The 21,002-nt window shown below is 45.1% G+C and overlaps 1 protein-coding gene across 1 annotated transcript in view; it reads left to right on the top strand.

Annotated features, from left to right (window-relative positions):
• NBAS (NBAS subunit of NRZ tethering complex) overlaps positions 1–21,002 on the top strand; it is a 708,772-nt gene that overhangs the window by 424,521 nt on the left and 263,249 nt on the right. The window contains exon 41 of the mRNA XM_040427340.1: positions 9,387–9,616. Within this exon, the coding sequence (XP_040283274.1) occupies positions 9,387–9,616 (230 nt within the window). The remainder of the gene's footprint in view (positions 1–9,386; positions 9,617–21,002) is intronic.

Below are 21,002 nucleotides of genomic sequence, written 5' to 3'. Positions count from 1 at the left end.
TTGTGCTTTTTTTCCCTTTCTTTTAAATGCACATTGTATGATGCATTGTTACTTCGTGTGTAAATCCTAAAGTGCCGGAACGTGACCTTTTGTGTTGGCGTGAATGCCCAGAACAATGTGCCCCTGTGATAAACAACCGCCATCTGCAGCTCTTAATGGAAAGACCCCAGGGAGAACGTGTTTCCTTTAAGTCGTTACTCAGTCCCTAAAGCTTAACCAATTGCTTTTCAATTGGCCATGTCAGGCAGAGAAGATAAGTCCTGGGATCTGGTGTAATTGGCGTTGCTCAGTTTTTTTATTTTGGTGTGGGATTGTGTTATAGCGAGTGGCACATAAGTGAAATGTTCAGGTTTTGCAGCATGTCATTTAAAGATTTGGGGGGTAATAACAGCGCCATTTTTGGCCATTTCACTGTCCCCTAAGCACGGTCGGACTTAATCCCTCAGAGGATTTCTGGAGAAAAGGTTTCTATCTTGTCTAGTCCTGTAAAGGTGTGCTGTTGTCTGATTCGACCTCCTGTGTCTGGCCTCTGGCCTGATCCTTTGCCTGATTACCGTATTGCACAAGCTCGCCCTATCATCATCCTTTTCCCTGTCTACTTGGTGCCATACATCGGTGTCTCTTAAAGGGTTTGACCGATTTCCTATATTGATGAACTATCATCAGGATAGATCATCAACATCCAGATTGGCGGGGTCCGCAGTGTAATTACAGCTCCTTTATCCCATTTAGAGTGTAACTACAACTGCTCCTTCCCATTCAAGGGAATAGGACTGAGGAGCTCTAATTACCTTGCTTACCGCTGCAATGCCAGGAGTGAGAAGGCGAAGAAAATGCAGTGCAGAGCTTGACTACACACTCCCGACTGACCCGCCGATCTGATATTGATGAGCTATCCTGTGATTGCTGACTATATCCTATGATCACTTTATCTAATATATCTATAGTGCTGAGAACCTACTGGAACTTTGTGTTATACATGGATGGCTTGAGGCCACCAGAGTGTGGACTTCTTAGTGTCTCATAGAACAGGTCCCAAGCAAGGGAAGCACCTATATGAAATCCATATGCCCTAATAGAGTATAAAGATTGGGGCTGTTCTGATGGGAGAGTCCCCCTAACATTACTAAAACACAGATAATCCCCTAGTCAGGTGGTTCTCAGACATTGCAGACCTCAAATCCACTGTTTCCACTTGCTTGGTGGCTCCTCACATGACATCATGCAACATGTGGCTTCTTAACAGAGTCTTCAGATTAAGGGCTCATGCACACAACCGTTGTTATTTTGTGGTCCGTTTTTCACAGATCCGTTCCGCATCTGAGTTTTCCGTTATTGCACAAAACACATCCGTATGGTTTCCGTATGCGATCCGTTTTTTTGCGGATCAGAAATGGAAACAGTAACTTATTAATCACCAAACACGTGAGCAATATGGGCTGGGCATAGCATTTCTAGAGTATGGATCCGCAAAATACGGATGACATGCAAATGTGTTCCGTGTGAGTTCCGTATTTTTTGCGGACCCATTGACTTGAAAAGGGCCTCGAACCGTGATTTGCGGACAATAATAGGACATGCACCACTCTTTTGCGGAACGGAAATGCGGAAACGCTCTGCACACGGAGAACCTTCCGTTATTTTTGCTGACACATTGAAGTGAATGGTTCCACATACGGTCCGCAAAAAAAACAGAACGGAAGCAGAAAGAAAATATGTTTGTGTGCATGAGCCCTAAGGCTAATGACTTGAAATGAGCAGAGCTAGTGCAACCTTCCCCTTCTGCAAGCCTCATCCACATCACGTCTTCCCCCCACAACTACTCCTACCATGTAAGGCTGATGTTACCGCCGTTGGAGATTAAACTTATGTAAAGCGGCAGAAATATGTGATTACATAATGTTTTCTGGGCAATTAAGCCCAACTCCCGTCTGCTGGAAGACATGGTCATCAGCGGAGGGAAGACTTATGGATCTTGTAATTCATTTCTTCTCATCGGATGTACATGTCTGCATGCGTTGCCTGTGTGTGTGTGTGTGTATGTATATATATATATTTATTTTTTCCAGTCTATTACTTTTTCCATATGTCTTTTATATAAAAATAAATATATAAAGGGGTGATGATCTAAGGCTGAGGCCTCCCATGGTATCCGCAGGCTGAAAGGAGGCCCTGTCACCCCTCCTGACATGTCTGTTTTATTAACCACTTGCATTCCCCATGTAATAACAATTCTGTAGCCTCTATTCTTATGACTCTGTGTTGTACTATTCCTCTCTTATTCCTGTAAGGCTACTTTCACACTGGCGTTTTGGCTTTCCGTTTGTGAGATCCGTTCAGGGCTCTCACAAGCGGTCCAAAATGGATCAGTTTTGCCCTAATGCATTCTGAATGGAAAAGGACCCGCTCAGAATGCATCAGTTTGCCTCCGTTCCATCTCCATTCCGCTTTGGAGGCGGACACCAAAACGCTGCCTGCAGCGTTTTAGTGTCCGTCTGACAAAACTGAGCCAAACGGATCCGTTCCGACACACAATGTAAGTCAATGGGGACGGGTCCGTTTTCACTGACACAATCTGGCACAATAGAAAACGGATCCGTCCTCCATTGACTTTCAATGGTGTTCAAGACGGATCCGTTTTGGCTATGTTAAAGATAATACAAACGGATCCGTTCTGAACGGATGCATGCGGTTGTATTATCTGAACGGATGCATGCGGTTTTATTATCTGAACGGATGCATCTGTGCAGATCCATGACGGATCCGCACCAAACGCGGGTGTGAAAGTAGCCTTAGGCCTCTTTCACACGGGTGAGTTTTCCGCGCGGGTGCAATGCGTGAGGTGAACACATTGCACCCCCATTGAATCCGGACCCATACATCTCTATGGTGCTGTGCACATGAGCGGCGATTTTCATGCATCGCTTTTGCGTTGCGTGAAAATCGCAGCATGCTCTATATTGTGCGTTTTTAACGCAACGCAGGCCCCATAGACGTGAATGGGGCTGCGTGAAAATCGCAAGCATCCGTAAGCAGATGCGGTGGGATTTTCACGCATGGTTGCTAAGGAGACGATCGGGATGGGGACCCAATCTTTATTATTTTCCCTTATATCATGGTTATAAGGGAAAATAATAGCATTCTTAATACAGAATGCTTAGTAAAATGTCCATTGAGGGGTTAAAAATAATAAACAAATTTAACTCACCTCATCCACTTGGTCACGTAGCGGATCTCCTCTTCTTTCTTCAGGACCTGGGTAAAGGACCTTTGATGACGTCACTGCGCTGTAATGGACCATGTGATGAGCGCAGTGATGTCATAAAAGGTCCTTTACCCAGGTCCTGAAGAAAGAAGAGGAGATTCGCTACGCAACCAAGTGAATGGGGTGAGTTAAATTTGTTTATTATTGTTAACCCCTCAAAGGATATTTTTACTAAGCATTCTGTATTCAGAATGCTATTATTTTCCTTTATAACCATGTTATAAGGGAAAATAATAAAATCTACAGAACACATAACCCAAACACGAACTTCTGTGAAGAAGTTCGGGTCTGGGTACCAGACATGCTGAATTTTCTCACACGCATGCAAAACGCATTAATACGCTTTTTCCCGCAATGCACCCGCATCCTATCCGGCCCTCGCAGTCGATGCCCGTGTGAAAGAGGCCTTAGAGATTTGAATATATTCCCAGCAGTCTCAAATGAAGGACCAGATGCACGGTGCCAGTTGTGGGTGTCTGCAGTCTGGCGGCACTGATTGGATAGTGTCAGACTGTGCAAGTACACACCCCTAACTGATGATACCCAGTTGAATCTTAATTGACAATTAAAGGGATTGTCTCATTTTGCTGTTACTAAGGCAAGATGGGACTAAACCACCAACGGGCCGGGAAACAGCACTGTGAGCCTGTGCTGTTTCAGTAGCTCCCATAGCGGTGTAAGGAAACAGCTGCGCAGAAGGGGAAGCTACAGAAACAGCCCACTGTTCTGTTTTCTGGCTGGTGGTCGGGATTTAGTTTCATCTTGCCTTGTGAGATGCCTTAGTGAGATGAAACAACCCCTTTTAGGTCCTCTTTAATACACTTGGCATAATTATGCATTGCTCACTGTCACAACTTCGAACCATATATAAAACCAAATCCAGCACGTAATAGTATTATAAAAAGTAAGGGGGTTATTTATTAAAGAGGACCTGTCACCGCTCCTGACATGTCTGGTTTAATAGCTTCATGCATTCCCCACGTACTAACAATTCTGGAGAATCTATTCTTATGGCTCTATGATGTCATTATTTCTACCAGAAGTTATGAATGAATTGCTATTAGCTTTCAGTAAGGGTACAGAGGGGAGGTCACCAGTTGGGGGGTGTACCTGCACAGTCTGAAAATGGCAGCACTGATTGGATAGAATGAGTCTGTGCAGGTACACACCCCCAACTGGTGACCTCCCCTCTGTACCCTTACTACAGACTGCTAGCAATTCATCATAACTTCTGGTAGAAATAATAAAGTAATGGTACAACATAGAGCCATAAGAATAGATGCTCCAGAATTGTTATTACATGGGAGATGCATGAAGCTATTAAACCAGGCAAGTCAGGAGTGGTGAAAGGTCCTCTTTAAGGCCGGTGTTTTAGACATTGGTCTTAATAAGCCCCTGCGCTGGCGGTGGATCAGCCGTAGTTATGTAGAGGCGCCAGCAGTCCAGTCTGTTTTTCCCTACACGGCGTCCACTTTGTAAAATACTTTTCCTTTGTTGAGCCCCTTTGACAGTAAACCGGTCAGATGTTTTCCTGCTGCAATCTCCCTACAGCGCCACCACAAGTGACATTAAAGGGGTTTTCCATGGCTTATTGCGGCTCATTCCTCATTGAAGTGAATGGGAGTTGAGCTGCAGTAACTCAGTACAGCCACTGCACTTTGAACGGCGCTGTGCTTCCTGTTCTATTCAAAGTGCTAGTTCCAGCACTGGAGGCTACAGGGAACAGCTGATCGGCGGGGGGTGCGAAGTGTAGGACGCTCAACAATTAGATATTAATGACTTATCCTGAGGATGACTCATCAATATCAAGAGCCTTTAACCCCTTCCCGACCAGCGCTGTAGTACTATGGCATGCTGATCGGGCGAGTGCAAGAGCTGCTCCCGCCTGATCAGCTGCAGGGGACCGGCATTCCCGTTAGCCATAACCCTGCTGTATGCGCCGGAATCTGTGAAAACACCGATGTGTGGAGGGAAGGGAGCTCCATCTCCGTCCCCATCAGGTCCCGATGCTGCTGTGACGGGGACCCGATGGCTGGGACGGCAGTCCGATGCCTTCCTTAGGCATCGTGCTGCCTTCCCTGTTAGCCTGTAAGATCCAGCCCCCTGGATTTCACAGGCAGGAAGGCTGTAAGTGTATTACAGTGATAATACACTTAAAGCCAATGCATCACCATAAAGATGTATTGTAATGCATTGGAGAGCGGATCAGACCCCTAAGGTCTCTTTCACACGAGCGTGAAACTCGCACCATCTTGCAAGCAAGTTCAGTCAGTTTTGTCTGCGATCAGTTCAGTTGTTCAGTTTTTTCCGCACAGGTGCAATGCGTTTTGATGGGTTTTTCAAGTGCGTGATAAACATCTCCTAGGAACCATCAGTGAAAAACGCATTGCATCTGCACTTGCTTCCGGATGCCGTGTGTTTTTCACTGAAGCCCCATTCACTTCTATGGGGCCAGGGCTGCGTGAAAAACGCAGAATATTGAACATGCTGCGTTTTTCACGCAATGCAGAACTGATGTACACAGGCCCATTGAAATTAATGGGTCAGGATTCAGTGCGGGATCTATGCGTTCACGTCATGCATTGCAAACTTACTCAAAAGTTGGAGAAGGGGGGGGGGGGGGAATGAAAATAAAAAAAAAAATTTTTTTTAGCAGGATAAAAAAAAAAGTTTCAAGTAAAAAAAAAAAGTGGTCTTTTCCCATAATTAAGTAATAATAAAATTGTAAAAAATAGGATTAAAAAAATGAAAAGTAGACATATTAGGTATCGACTAGCTCTATAAAAATATCACATGATCCACTCCAACAGGTGAACGCTGTAAAAAAAAAAAAAACTGTGCCAAAACAACAATTTTTAAATTACCTTCACTCACAAAAAGTGTAATACCAAGCGATCAAAAAGTCGTATGTACCCCAAAATGGTACTAATCAAACCGTCATCTTATCCCGCAAAAAATGAGATCCTATATAAGACAATTGCTCAAATAATAAAAAATATGGCAACACAAAAACATGATATTTTTCTTTTGGAAAATGCTCTTACTGAGTAAAACTTGAAAAAAATAAAAAAATAGACATATTAGGTATCGATGCGTCCGTAAGAACCTGCTTTATAAAAATAACACACAATCTACCTCCTAACATGAATGCTGTAAAAAAATAAAATTAAAAACCTTGCCAAAACAGCCATTTTTTGTCACAATGCCTCACACAAAGTGTAATACAAAGTGGTCATATGTCTCCCAAAACGGTACAAATCAAACCATCATCTGATCCCGCAAAAAGTGAGACCCTTCCTAAGACAGACGCCTAAAAATAAAAATATATGGCTCTCAGAAAATGGCAACACAAAAGCAAGATTATTTTCAAAAATGCTTTTACTGTGTAAAAAAATAAAAAATAAACATATTCGGTATTGCCGCATCCGTAACAACCTGCTGTGTAAAAATATCACATGATATGCCCCCTCAGGTGAATGCTGTAAAAAAAATACAAATAAAAACTATGACAAAACAACAATTTTTTTCACATTGCCTCACAAAAAGTGTAATACCACATTATCAAAAAGTCATGTCTCCCAAAATGGTACCAATCAAACCGTCATCTCATCCCGCAAAAAATGAGACCCTACCTAAGACCATCGCTCAAAAATAAAAATTAAAAAATGGCTCTCAGAAAATGGCAACAAAAAAGATATTTTTTCTTTTAAAAAATGCTTTTACTGCATAAAACTTAACGAAAATAAAAATAAAAGTCATATTAGGTATCGCCATGTCTGAAACAGCCTGCTCTATAAAAATCACATGACCTACGCTGTAAAGATAAGTAAATAAAAACTGTGCCAGGACAGTCATTTTTTGTCACCTCGACTTACAAAATGTGTAGTATCGAGTGATCAAAAAGTCATATGTACACCAAAATGGTTCCAATTAAAACATCACCTCATCGCACAAAAAATGAACCCTGACATAAGACAATCGCTTAAAAAATAAACAAACAGTGCCCGTAAACCAATACATCAAAATCTGCGTTGCAAAAGCCATGTAGAGCTGCTTCCGTACTGAGTCCTGCCATGTGCACCTCCAGCAGTTTACCACCATATATGGGGTGTTGCCGTATTCAGGAGAAAATGGATAACACATTATGGGGTGCTTTTTCTTATGTTACTCCTTGTAATAATGAAAAATTTGGGGTTAAAGCAACATTTTATTGGAAGAAAGGAAATTTTTCATTTTCACAGCCAAGTGTTTCCAAATTCCGTAAAACGCTTTTGGGGTTAAAGTGCTCAGTACACCCCTTAATAAATTCTTTGAGGGGTGTAGTTTCCAAAATCCATACGGCGCTCCGTCTGACCGCTGCCACGTGGGGTATTTCTGTAAGCTGCAGAATCAGAGTAATGCATATTGAGGTTTATTTTGCTGTTAACTCTTGCTGTGTTGCAAGAAAAAATTGATTAACATGAAAAATCTGCAAAGAAATGAAATTTTGAAATTTCTCCTCAAATTTCCTTTAATTCTTGTGGAACACCTAAATGGTTAACAACGTTTGTAATATCAGTTTTGAATAATTTGTAGGGTGTAGTTTCTAAAAATGGGGCCATTTATGGGTGGTTTCCATTATGTAAGCCCCTCAAAATCACTTTATATCTGAATTGATGCTTATAAAAATGGTTTTGGAAATGTTCTTGAAAATTTGAAAAATGTCTTCTAAGCTTTCTAACGTCCTAACAAAATATGACATTTACAAAATAATGCCAACATAAAGTAGACATATGGAGAATGATGACTGATGTATAAGAATATAAAATCAGTGATACAGTCCTAACCTCAGTATCTGAGGAAAGGTATTTAGGGGTCATTATTTCAGAAGACTTAAAGGTAGGCAGACAATGTCATAGAGCAGCAGGAAATGCTAGCAGAATGCTTGGGTGTATAGGGAGAGGAATTACCAGTAGAAAGAGGGAGGTGCTCATGCCGCTCTACAGAGCACTAGTGAGACCTCATTTGGAGTATTGTGCTCAGTACTGGAGACCATATCTCCAGCAGGATATCGATACTTTGGAGAGAGTTCAGAGAAGAGCTACTAAACTAGTACATGGATTGAAGGATAAAACTTACCAGGAAAGAGTAAAGGACCTTAACATGTATAGCTTGGAAGAAAGACGAGACAGAGGGGATATGATAGAAACTTTTAAATACATAAAGGGAATCAACAAGGTAAAAGAGGAGAGAAGATTTAAAAGAAGAAAAACTGCTACAAGAGGACATAGTTTTAAATTAGAGGGGCAAAGGTTTAAAAGTAATATCAGGAAGTATTACTTTACTGAGAGAGTAGTGGATGCATGGAATAGCCTTCCTGCAGACGTGGTAGCTGCAAATACAGTGGAGGAGTTCAAGCATGCATGGGATAGGCATAAGGCCATCCTTCATATAAGATAGGGCCAGGGGCTATCCATAGTATTTAGTATATTGGGCAGACTGGATGGGCCAAATGGTTCTTATCTGCCGACACATTTATATGTTTCTATGTTTATTTTGTGAGGCATGTCTTAACAGTAGAGAAATTAAAATTTAGAAAATTGAGATTTTTTCTAAATATTTGGTAAATTTTGTATTTTTATTTATTTATTTTTTTAGAAATAAAGGAAAAATCTATTGACTCAAATTTACCACTGTCATGAAGTACAATGTATCACGAGAAAAAAATCTTAAAATGGTTTGGATAAGTAAAAGTGTTCCAAAGTTATTACCACATAAAGTGACACATGTCAGATTTGCAAAAAATGGCCTGGGCAGGAAGATGAAAACTGGCCCGGGTTAGAAAGGGTTAAGCACTACAAAGTTCCTGTCTATCAAAATTCCCTATTAACATATTTGAAACCAGGCATCGGCTTTATTTCCTCAAACAATGAGGCCTCCACCATTTCAGTTCTAGTTGTGAAAATATCAAACTGAATGGGGATACTCCAGCTATTACCTGATGTATATAGTGTAGGAAACGATAGAAATAGTCAGCTTTTCTGCATCTACACTGCATGGAGAACACTTGTGGTTAATTACATTTTTTGATTGTTGTCATTTTCCCTCCATAAAAGACCGTTTTTATTTTATTTTTTTATAGGCTGACCCAAATATGCTCATCAAGTTGGTAACCAAGTACGTCTCCGATTATGCCAATGCCAACTGGCCTATTGAACTGGTGCCCCTGATCGAGCAACTGCACTACTACAATGAACGGCTGGTGGACTTCACTCAGGCTCAGATCCTCCAAGGTCTCGGCAAGGGAGTGGATGTGCAGAGATTCGCCACAGACAGCCAGTACAAAACAGAGACTATTCTAGGACTTGCTGAGTAAGTACTATGTGGACAAACTGAAAAGAATGGTGTGGTATTAAACAAGCAGGAAGTGCTCAAACCCACATGCAGTTGTGCATATATATACAGGGGAGCAAATCCTGCACTTGTGGCCCGTTGCTAATGACGATCCCAAGCAAAAATGCATACAGTGGAGGATGCCCGCAGCAAACCACAAGTACCACAATAGACATCCTACACAAGATAGCAATTATGTGGATTTGATAATCAATATAACAAAATAATAGCAAAGACAGATGCACTCTGCGGTCTTACTAAACCCTCAAACTGATTTTAAAATTGAGAGATTAGCCAACATGTCCTACGGTGTAGGACATGTCTGAGCCTGAGCACCGCGCCAAGGTTTCTCAAGTACCTTTGGACCTAACACTCACCTACCTGGGCCATGTGGGCAATACCAGGAGCCAGTGGGCAAATTACAGGAGCATGAGGCCGACTCACAAACAACTCACCAGTTATCTCCAGCATGTAACCATGCTAACAATGGGAGGAGGGAAGAGTCTGCGAGTCCCACTCAAGACTGGCTGATAAGGCCCAGGCCTCACAGGTGCACCTAAATGTAGCCTGTGAGTTGTTTGTGAGTCGGCCTCATGCTCCTGTAATTTGCCCACTGGCTTCTGGTATTGCCCACATGGCCCAGGTAGGTGAGTGTTAGGTCCAAAGGTACTTGAGAAACCTTGGCGCGGTGCTCAGGCTCAGACATGTCCTACACCGTAGGACATGTTGGCTAATCTCTCAATTTTAAAATCAGTTTGAGGGTTTAGTAAGACCGCACCTGTCTTTGCTATTATTTTGTTATAAGTACTATGTGGAACAGATGTGATGCCAGGCTTGTATTTTGTGCTTCGTGATTGTCTTATGGCTACTTTAAGCCTTAGGCTATGTTCACACTACTCTTGTAGGGTCCAATTGGCAATTGCATCAGATTTTATGACGAGAATTGCACCACATAAAGAACTATTTTTGCCTCCAAGCCTGCTGTTTCGATGACTGAAACCCAACAGGCAATGGGGTGTGTCAGGTGATATTTAGGGATCCAGCGTACGATGGATCCTGCACAACGCTGTGGATTCCGTTGTCAAGCCTTGAACATGCAGATATTCATAGTACAGAGCTGTCATATGGCCTTAAGTATTGCATTGTGGGTGAAGGCGTTACCCAAACTTATAGGAAAAGGGAGTGATTCCAACAATTTTCCTAATTTGCAATTTTGATACAGGACCCTAAGCACCCTCATGCCCATTCTCATGATCAGTGTTCCAACCTTGCCAATGTAACCACCATCCCCTAATCAGTAGATAGATATAACAAGTTACTGGAATATTCCTTTAAAAGGGTTGTGCAAAAATGGGGGGGGGGGGATTTTCAAACCCCTCCCTACTTGGCCAGACCTGTAAAGATAAGCTTACTTACCTGCTTCCTGGCGCTGGCTCCCAGCTCCTTCTCCACCTGGCCTAAGAGGCTCATCTAGGGTCCCTCGCCGTAAACATCCAGTTTGACATCACCGCAGCCAATCACTGGTTGCAGCGGAGACCGGATCCTCTTATGTCATGACAAATGGTCACATGACGAAGGGGATCCAGTCTTCACCTTGGCCAGTGATTGGCTGCTGGATCTTTTCAGAGAGGGAGCCCAGCGGAGCAACCTAGAAGAGAAGAGGCTGGAAGCCAGCTCTTGGAAGCCAGTAAGTAATCTTCCCTTTACAGGTCTGGCCAAGTGAGGTGGGGGTTACCAACAACCCCCACCCCCCATTTTTGCACAAACCCGTTAATGTCGAGAAATCCATTAAATACAGTAGAATGAGTGATACAGAACTAATCCTTGGTAATGAACATTTAAACATGCAGCGCACCAGGGTGCGATAATGAGGTCCACACAACATCAGAAAACAAGAGCCAGTTCTGATGTCTCCAGATTACGGCGCCGTACACAGCCTGGGAATGCATTCATAACGGATAATCTTCTGAGCCTGGAAATCTGTCTTAGAAAAAAAATAAGCCAGGGGAACGCAGCCCGGCTCTGTGATGTAATATCAGAGCACCAATTAGCCTGGGAGATTAGGAGAACATATCTGTACATAATAATGTATTTGTACTGCGGCCTTGAATAAGACAGCAGGATTAGTAGGGTCGCTATCAGCAAACGGCTTTTAGGCTTTTTCCAAATGTTCCTTGAGTAAAGTTTTGGTGCTGCTGAAAGATTGCAATGCTTAGAACTCAAAGATACGTCCTGATGTAAACTCATGTATTATCTGACGTGGCCATATACTGTAGCATTGTATATTGTCCCTGTCCCCGTTGCGTTATTAATATTGAAGCCGGATTGGTGATCAGCTGAATGTGACAGGTCTGTTACCGCCATGGTAATCTCTGACTGGCTATACATTCTTAATGCATTGATGTACTGGGTACATCGTAGATGAGAGCCCTTGTTTGGTGACAATTAGGGATGAGCGAACCCGAACTGTATAGTTCGGGTTCGTACCGAATTTTGGGGTGTCCGTGACACGGACCCGAACCCGAGCATTTTCGTAAAAGTTCGGGTTCGGTGTTCGGCGCTTTCTTGGCGCTTTTTGAAAGGCTGCAAAGCAGCCAATCAACAAGCGTCATACTACTTGGCCCAAGAGGCCATCACAGCCATGCCTACTATTGGCATTGCTGTGATTGGCCAGTGCACCATGTGACCCAGCCTCTATTTAAGCTGGAGTCACGTAGCGCCGCACGTCACTCTGCTATGATCAGTATAGGGAGAGGTTGCAGCTGCGACGTTAGGGCGAGATTAGGCAGATTAACTCCTCCAAAAGACTTCATTCTGTGATCGATCTGCAGCTGTGGATCATTGAAGTGCTATTATTGACTTGCTCACTTTTTTGAGGCTGCCCAGAGCGTTTTTAGATCACTTTTTTTCTGGGGTGATCGGCGGCCATTTTGTGACTTGTGGTGCGCCAGCACGAGCTATCACCAAGTGTATTTAACCATCGATAGTGTGGTTATTTTGTGCTATATCCTACATCAGCTGCAGGCTGAGCCTGTGTCACCGAAGTGCATTTAACCATCAACAGTCTGGTTATTTTTTGGCCATATACTACATCAGCTGCAGGCTGAGCCTGTGTCACCCAAGTGCATTTAACCATCAACAGTCTGATTATTTTTTGGCCATATACTACATCAGCTGCAGGCTGAGCCTGTGTCACCCAAGTGCATTTAACCATCAACAGTCTGATTATTTTTTGGCCATATACTACATCTGGTGCATGCTGAGCCTGTGTCACCCAAGTGCATTTAACCATCAACAGTCTGATTATTTTTTGGCCATATACTACATCTGGTGCAGGCTGAGCCTGTGTCACCCAAGTGCATTTAACCATCAACAGTGTGGTTATTTTTTGGCCATATATTACATCAGGGGCAAGTTGAGCCTGTCACCCAGCGCCTAAAAAATAGACCTGACATTTCTATTCAACCAAATCTGTACTGTTTTAGCTGGTCAAGTTATTTGTATTGACCGTAAAAGCACACTTTTTGTTCTGGGTTGAAAAAGCATTCCCAAATTTGCTATTCTCAAAATAACTAGTTTCTGGTATTTGAGGCCTACTTGAAATCTATCCCAAAAAGAAAATCTTACATTGAAGGTATTGATAGTGTCATTCAGAAAAACCTAAGACACACGCTAGCGTGCTGATAGAAGTGTGATTCTGTGATTAAACCTATACCTGTCACACAGCGCAAAAAAAAACAGGTCTCACATCTCTATTCAACCAAATCTGCACTGTTTTAGCTGGTCAAGTTATTTGTAGTGACCGTAAAAGCAGACTTTTTGTTCTGGGTTGAAAAAGCATTCCCAAATTTGCCATTCTCAAAATTGTGGTGAACGGGAACAATGAGGAAAACATCTAATAAGGGACGCGGACGTGGACATGGTCGTGGTGGTGTTAGTGGACCCTCTGGTGCTGGGAGAGGACGTGGCCGTTCTGCCACAGCCACACGTCCTAGTGAACCAACTACCTCAGGTCCCAGTAGCCAGCAGAATTTACAGCGATATTTGGTGGGGCCCAATGCCGTTCTAAGGATGGTAAGGCCTGAGCAGGTACAGGCATTAGTCAATTGGGTGGCCGACAGTGGATCCAGCACGTTCACATTATCTCCCACCCAGTCTTCTGCAGAAAGCGCTCAGATGGCGCATGAAAACCAAGCCCATCGGTCTGTCACATCACCCCCATGCATTTCAGGGAAACTGTCTGAGCCTCAAGTTATGCAGCAGTCTCTTATGCTGTTTGAAGACTCTGCTGCCAGGGTTTCCCAAGGGCATCCACCTAGCCCTTCCCCAGGGGTGGAAGAGATAGAATGCACTAACGCACAACCACTTATTTTTCCTGATGATGAGGACATGGGAATACCACCTCAGCACGTCTCTGATGATGACGAAACACAGGTGCCAACTGCTGCGTCTTTCTGCAGTGTGCAGACTGAACAGGAGGTCAGGGATTAAGACTGGGTGGAAGACGATGCAGGGGACGATGAGGTCCTAGACCCCACATGGCATGAAGGTCGTGCCACTGACTTTCACAGTTCGGAGGAAGAGGCAGTGGTGAGACCGAGCCAACAGCGTAGCAAAAGAGGGAGCAGTGGGCAAAATCAGAACACCCGCCGCCAAGAGACTCCGCCTGCTACTCACCGCTGCCATCTGGGACCGAGCACCCCAAAGGCAGCTTCAAGGAGTTCCCTGGCATGGCACTTCTTCAAACAATGTGCTGACGACAAGACCCGAGTGGTTTGCACGCTGTGCCATCAGAGCCTGAAGCGAGGCATTAACGTTCTGAACCTTAGCACAACCTGCATGACCAGGCACCTGCATGCAAAGCATGAACTGCAGTGGAGTAAACACCTTAAAAACAAGGAAGTCACTCAGGCTCCCCCTGCTACCTCTTCTGCTGCTGCCGCCTCGGCCTCTTCTGCTGCTGCCGCCTCGGCCTCTTCTGCTGCTGCCGCCGCCTCGGCCTCTTCTGCTGCTGATGCCGCCGCCTCGGCCTCTTCCTCCGCCTCTGGAGGAACGTTGGCACCTGCCGCCCAGCAAACATGGGATGTACCACCAACACCACCACCTGCGTCACCAAGCATCTGAACCATGTCACACGGCAGCGTTCAGCTCTCCATCTCACAAACATTTGAGAGAAAGCGTAAATTCCCACCTAGCCACCCTCGATCCCTGGCCCTGAATGCCAGCATTTCTAAACTACTGGTCTATGAAATGCTCTCATTTAGGCTGGTGGACACACACAGCTTCAAACAGCTCATGTCACTTGCTGTCCCACAGTATGTTGTTCCCAGCCGCCACTACTTCTCCAAGAGAGCCGTGCCTTCCCTGCACAAACAAGTGTCCGATAAAATCAAGTGTGCACTGCGCAACGCCATCTGTGGCAAGGTCCACCTAACCACAGATACGTGGACCAGTAAGCACGGCCAGGGACGCTATATCTCCCTAACTGCACACTGGGTAAATGTAGTGGCGGCTGGGCCCCAAGCGGAGAGCTGTTTGGTGCACGTCCTTCCGCCGCCAAGGATCGCAGGGCAACATTCTTTGCCTCCTGTCTCCTCCTCCTCCTACTCAGCTTCCTCCTCCTCTTCTTCCACCTGCTCATCCAGTCAGCCACACACCTTCACCACCAACTTCAGCACAGCACGGGGTAAACGTCAGCAGGCCATTCTGAAACTCATATGTTTGGGGGACAGGCCCCACACCGCACAGGAGTTGTGGCGGGGTATAGAACAACAGACCGACGAGTGGTTGCTGGTGGTGTGCGATAATGGGCGAAATCTCGTTGCAGCTCTGGGACTAGCCGGTTTGACGCACATCCCTTGCCTGGCGCATGTGCTGAATTCGGTAGTGCAGAAGTTCATTCGCAACTACCCCGACATGTCAGAGCTGCTGCATAAAGTGCGGGCCGTCTGTTCGCGCTTCCGGCGTTCACACCCTGCCGCTGCTCGCCTGTCTGCGCTACAGCGTAACTTCGGCCTTCCCGCTCACCGCCTCATATGCGACGTGCCAACCAGGTGGAACTCCACCTTGCATATGCTGGACAGACTGTGCGAGCAGCAGCAGGCCATAGTGGAGTTTCAGCTGCAGCAGGTGGCCCAGGAGGAAGAGGAGGAAGAGGGGTCATTTTTAGCACTTTCAGGCCAGTCTCTTCGAAGTGACTCAGAGGGAGGTTTTTTGCAACACCAGAGGCCAGGTACAAATGTGGCCAGACAGGGCCCACTACTGGAGGACGAGGAGGACGAGGATGAGGAGGAGGTGGAGGAGGATGAGGATGAAGCATGTTCACAGCGGGGTGGCACCCAAAGCAGCTCGGGCCCATCACTGGTGCGTGGCTGGGGGGAAACACAGGACGATGACGATACGCCTCCCACAGAGGACAGCTTGTCCTTACCTCTGGGCAGCCTGGCACACATGAGCGACTACATGCTGCAGTGCCTGCGCAACGACAGCAGAGTTGCCCACATTTTAACGTGTGCGGACTACTGGGTTGCCACCCTGCTGGATCCCCGGTACAAAGACAATGTGCCCACCTTACTTCCTACACTGGAGCGTGATAGGAAGATGCGCGAGTACAAGCGCACGTTGGTAGACGCGCTACTGAGAGCATTCCCAAATGTCACAGGGGAACCAGTGGAAGCCCAAGGCGAAGGCAGAGGAGGAGCAAGAGGTCGCCAACGCAGCTGTGTCACGCCCAGCTCCTCTGAGGGCAGGGTTAGCATGGCAGAGATGTGGAAAAGTTTTGTCAACACGCCACAGCTAAGTGCACCACCACCTGATACGGAACGTGTTAGCAGGAGGCAACATTTCACTAACATGGTGGAACAGTACCTGTGCACACCCCTCCACGTACTGACTGATGGTTCGGCCCCATTCAACTTCTGGGTCTCCAAATTGTCCACGTGGCCAGAGCTAGCCTTTTATGCCTTGGAGGTGCTGGCCTGCCCAGCGGCCAGCGTTTTGTGTGAACGTGTATTCGGCACGGCAGGGGGCGTCATTACAGACAAACGCAGCCGCCTGTCTACAGCCAATGTGGACAAGCTGACGTTCATAAAAATGAACCAGGCATGGATCCCACAGGACCTGTCCATCCCTTGTGAAGATTAGATATTAACTACCTCCCCTTAACAATATATTATTCTACTCCAGGGCACTTCCTCATTCAATACTATTTTTAATTTTATTTTACCATTATATTGCGGGGCAACCCAAAGTTGAATGAACCTCTCCTCTGTCTGGGTGCCGGGGCCTAAATGTGTGACAGTGGCCTGTTCCAGTGGTGGGTGACGTGAAGCCTGATTCTCTGCTATGACATGAATACAGATTCTGCGCTGACATAAGGCCAGATTCTCTGTTACGGGACCGCTCTCCTCTGTCTGGGTGCCGGGGCCTAAATGTGTGACAGTGGCCTGTTCCAGTGGTGGGTGACGTGAAGCCTGATTCTCTGCTATGACATAATTACAGATTCTGCGCTGACATAAGGCCAGATTCTCTGTTACGGGACCTCTCTCCTCTGCCTGGGTGCCTGGGCCTAAATGTGTGACAGTGGCCTGTTCCAGTGGTGGGTGATGTGAAGCCTGATTCTCTGCTATGACATGAAGACAGATTCTGCGCTGACATAAGGCCAGATTCTCTGTTACGGGACCGCTCTCCTCTGTCTGGGTGCCGGGGCCTAAATGTGTGACAGTGGCCTGTTCCAGTGGTGGGTGACGTGAAGCCTGATTCTCTGCTATGACATGAAGACAGATTCTGCACTGACATAAGGCCAGATTCTCTGTTACGGGACCTCTCTCCTCTGCCTGGGTGCCTGGGCCTAAATGTGTGACAGTGGCCTGTTCCAGTGGTGGGTGACTTGAAGCCTGATTCTCTGCTATGACATAAAGACAGATTCTGCGCTGACATAAGGCCAGATTCTCTGTTACGGGACCGCTCTCCTCTGTCTGGGTGCCGGGGCCTAAATGTGTGACAGTGGCCTGTTCCAGTGGTGGGTGACGTGAAGCCTGATTCTCTGCTATGACATGAAGACAGATTCTGCGCTGACATAAGGCCAGATTCTCTGTTACGGGACCTTTCCTCTGCCTGGGTGCCTGGGCCTAAATGTGTGACAGTGGCCTGTTCCAGTGGTGGGTGACGTGAAGCCTGATTCTCTGCTATGACATGAAGACTGATTCTGCGCTGACATGAAGCCAGATTCTCTGCTATGGCACGAAGAGACTGATTCTCTGCTGACATGAAGCCAGATTCTTTGCTATGGCATGAAGAGACTGATTCTCTGCTGACGTGAAGCCAGATTCTCTGCTATGGGACCTCTGTCCAATTAATATTGGTTCATTTTTATTTTTTTTATTTTAATTTTAATTCATTTCCCTATCCACATTTGTTTGCAGGGGAGTTACCTACATGTTGCTGCCTTTTGCAGCCCTCTAGCTCTTTCCTGGGCTGTTTTACAGCCTTTTTAGTGCCCAAAAGTTCGGGTCCCCATTGACTTCAATGGGGTTCGGGTTCGGGACGAAGTTCGGATCGGGTTCGGATCCCGAACCCGAACATTTCCGGGAAGTTTGGCCGAACTTCTCGAACCCGAACATCCAGGTGTTCGCTCAACTCTAGTGACAATGTACACTAAAATAATAATAGTATAGGTAGTAGGGTGGACTTTAAAGGGAATACATTATCCAATTAAATTTTTTTACTACTATTTCTGTTTCCGCGTGTTGCCTTAGGTAGTTGAGGCCCCTTGATGTACTATTAAGTCAAGGTGATTGCATTGCATCTGCTACTGTGCTCACCTGATATAATAGATACATTTCCACCACTACTGCCAGCATTGGAGACAAAATGCTCTGCTCACCTGCCTCAATTGGCCACCTTGGAGTACTTCTCATAGGAGAAGGTGCTTGAGCAAAAGGTTTCTAATTCTCTAATGTCCTGCCAAGGTGTGCATTGTTTCCCTGTGTACTGGCCTCTGCCTGTTTTCCCATCTGACTCTCCACTGCCTGACCTCTGCCTGATCTCGTACTGACCCTGAGCTGCCCGCCCTGACATTGAACCTTTTCTCATATTGCACATACTCTGCATGTACTACAGTTTTGTCTGATCCCTTGGTGCTCTGCAACAGTGTCCCTTGACCTTCATAAGTCAACTAAACAGAGACTACTCCAGGAGGTGGCGAGCTGGTGTTTCCCCTGCAACGAAGTCCAGACTGCTCTGTACGAGTTAAAGAATGAAAACCTGGGGATTTCCAGGATAAGGCCCTTAGGTGTAGCCCCAAGTCAAATCTTGTGTATGCATTGGCGAGAGATCAAATGATACGGTTTAAATCTCAGCAGTGTGGACAACTTATTGAGATCTACTGAACATATGGTGATTGAACTCTTGCGCAAGATTTCCAAGCCAGGCATCAGAACAGTGATGATGCCTGTCCTAGGAGAAATGGAAGAGGGTATGCTGTTTAGGCGCTCTCCATAAGGAGAAATAGTATCCCCCAAATGGGAGAAATGGAGTGGCTAAGGCAGACCACCTCATTCCCCCCAAAAGAGTAAGAATTTCTCAATAATCATTGGATTGCTTCAAGAAAGGAAATATGCCTGGTTTACTAGGGTCGATCATGCTGACAGAGGCTCTTTAAGAATTCAATAAAAAAAAAAAAAAAAAAAAATTACTATTAGGTTGTTAATGTATAATGACCGGCACTTGAAAAAAGAAAGACGGATGGGTGGATCATATACGAGAGTGTGGACGGCTCTTCGGTTTCAGCTTACCATGGCCAAACTCGAGTGAGATGTCAAGATTTATAATATATCACAGCAGATATTTTTGTAACTTTCCCTCATATCCATACTTCAGTTTTGGTTTTCCTCGTACATTAAATTGTAGTTTGACCTTTGTCAGCCCTTATTAGCAGAAGATGTTACTCTGCTTTTCTCAGACTTGAGTGGTTCTTGAAGAAATGATAACGTTGCCGTTCCTTTGTACTGGCGTGATCAATAGGGGTGAAATCTTCATGCACTTTTTTTTTTTTTAAGGCATATCGATTAACAGGAACGCGGCAGAGATCACGCTCTGTAGCCTTCTGCTGTGAACACAGCGAAATCAATTGTCAATCACAACACGTACCTTATTTATTGAAACTTATTTAAAAGCTAGAAAAAGGGAAGTTTAAAGTTTCACCTAAACAGTCCATTAACCAGGCCGACTGCATCTATGCCTGAGGTATCGAACCTGAGGAGAACCGGGAATAACTACAGATGCCACGCATAGACTTTGTAGTAAATAGTATATATGTATGTGCTCTGCCCTCAAGTATTTATTATCTATAAAGAATAAGAATACATAAAAGTGCAAGTAATAATAATAATACTTTTCAGTAGCAGAGGACGCACTATAAACCAGCATTCCCATCAGGAGACTTCGAATCAGATTTTCCAGTATAAGCTATGGGGTGCACCTCAAACTGGCTGTAAAAGAATTAGGCTACATTCACACGACCATATGAATGAGTCTGCATCCTTTGCGCAATTTCAATTGGGCCGCAAAAGATGCGGACAGCAAACCGTGTGTTGTCCGCATCGGAAGTTCCATTCCGTTCTGTGACCCCGCCAAAAAAATAGAACATGATCCCCAAAACACCACGGTCGTGTGAATGTAGCCTTATAAAGACAAGGCTGAGTTCTTCCAGGAACAGTGCCGCACCTATCAAACGATTGTGTCTGGTGTTGCAGCTCCATTGAAGTCAATGAGGCATTACTATACACAGCTTGTGGGCAGGTGTAGCACAGTTGTTTTTTTTTGAAGAAACCAGTCATGTTCTTCCATTCCTTTGCAATCCCTTTAAGAAAGCAAAAAGAGTATACAAACCTTACATGGCTTTATACTCATGCCACCCAAACTTCATAGAAGAAGGTAACATTGGTCTTGTTTTGGACAAGACTACCACCAATCTCTAAAATAAAGGGGCTTTGTTCTTCAGAGAGAGTGGCCTTCAGCTCCCATCAACCTCAAGAGATCTAAAGGCCCCCATACACATTAATGTAGACTGAAGGAGCCAATAGTCCAATGTCTGTAGGGAGCTCCTGACTCTCATGGGTTATTTCCGTAGAAAAGGATTGAGAGAATTTAATATTTTTGTTCTCCCAGACATGCCACCACCAGAGGTGGTTGGCAGCAACTTTCTTCTCTCTTCTTATTCAAAACACATACACACTAGGCCAAACCGAGCAGATATGGGTATGGGGGAGTCAGAGGAGAGTTAGCAACCAGTTAAAAAATTATTTGACCATCAGGTACCTCTGCTCCATGGCTGTTGGAATCTCTTCCAAGAGAGTCAAAAGGT

Source organism: Bufo bufo, chromosome 4 (genome assembly GCF_905171765.1).
Source record: "Bufo bufo chromosome 4, aBufBuf1.1, whole genome shotgun sequence".
Taxonomy (NCBI): Eukaryota; Metazoa; Chordata; class Amphibia; order Anura; family Bufonidae; genus Bufo; species Bufo bufo.
This window is presented reverse-complemented; position numbering and strand designations above follow the sequence as displayed.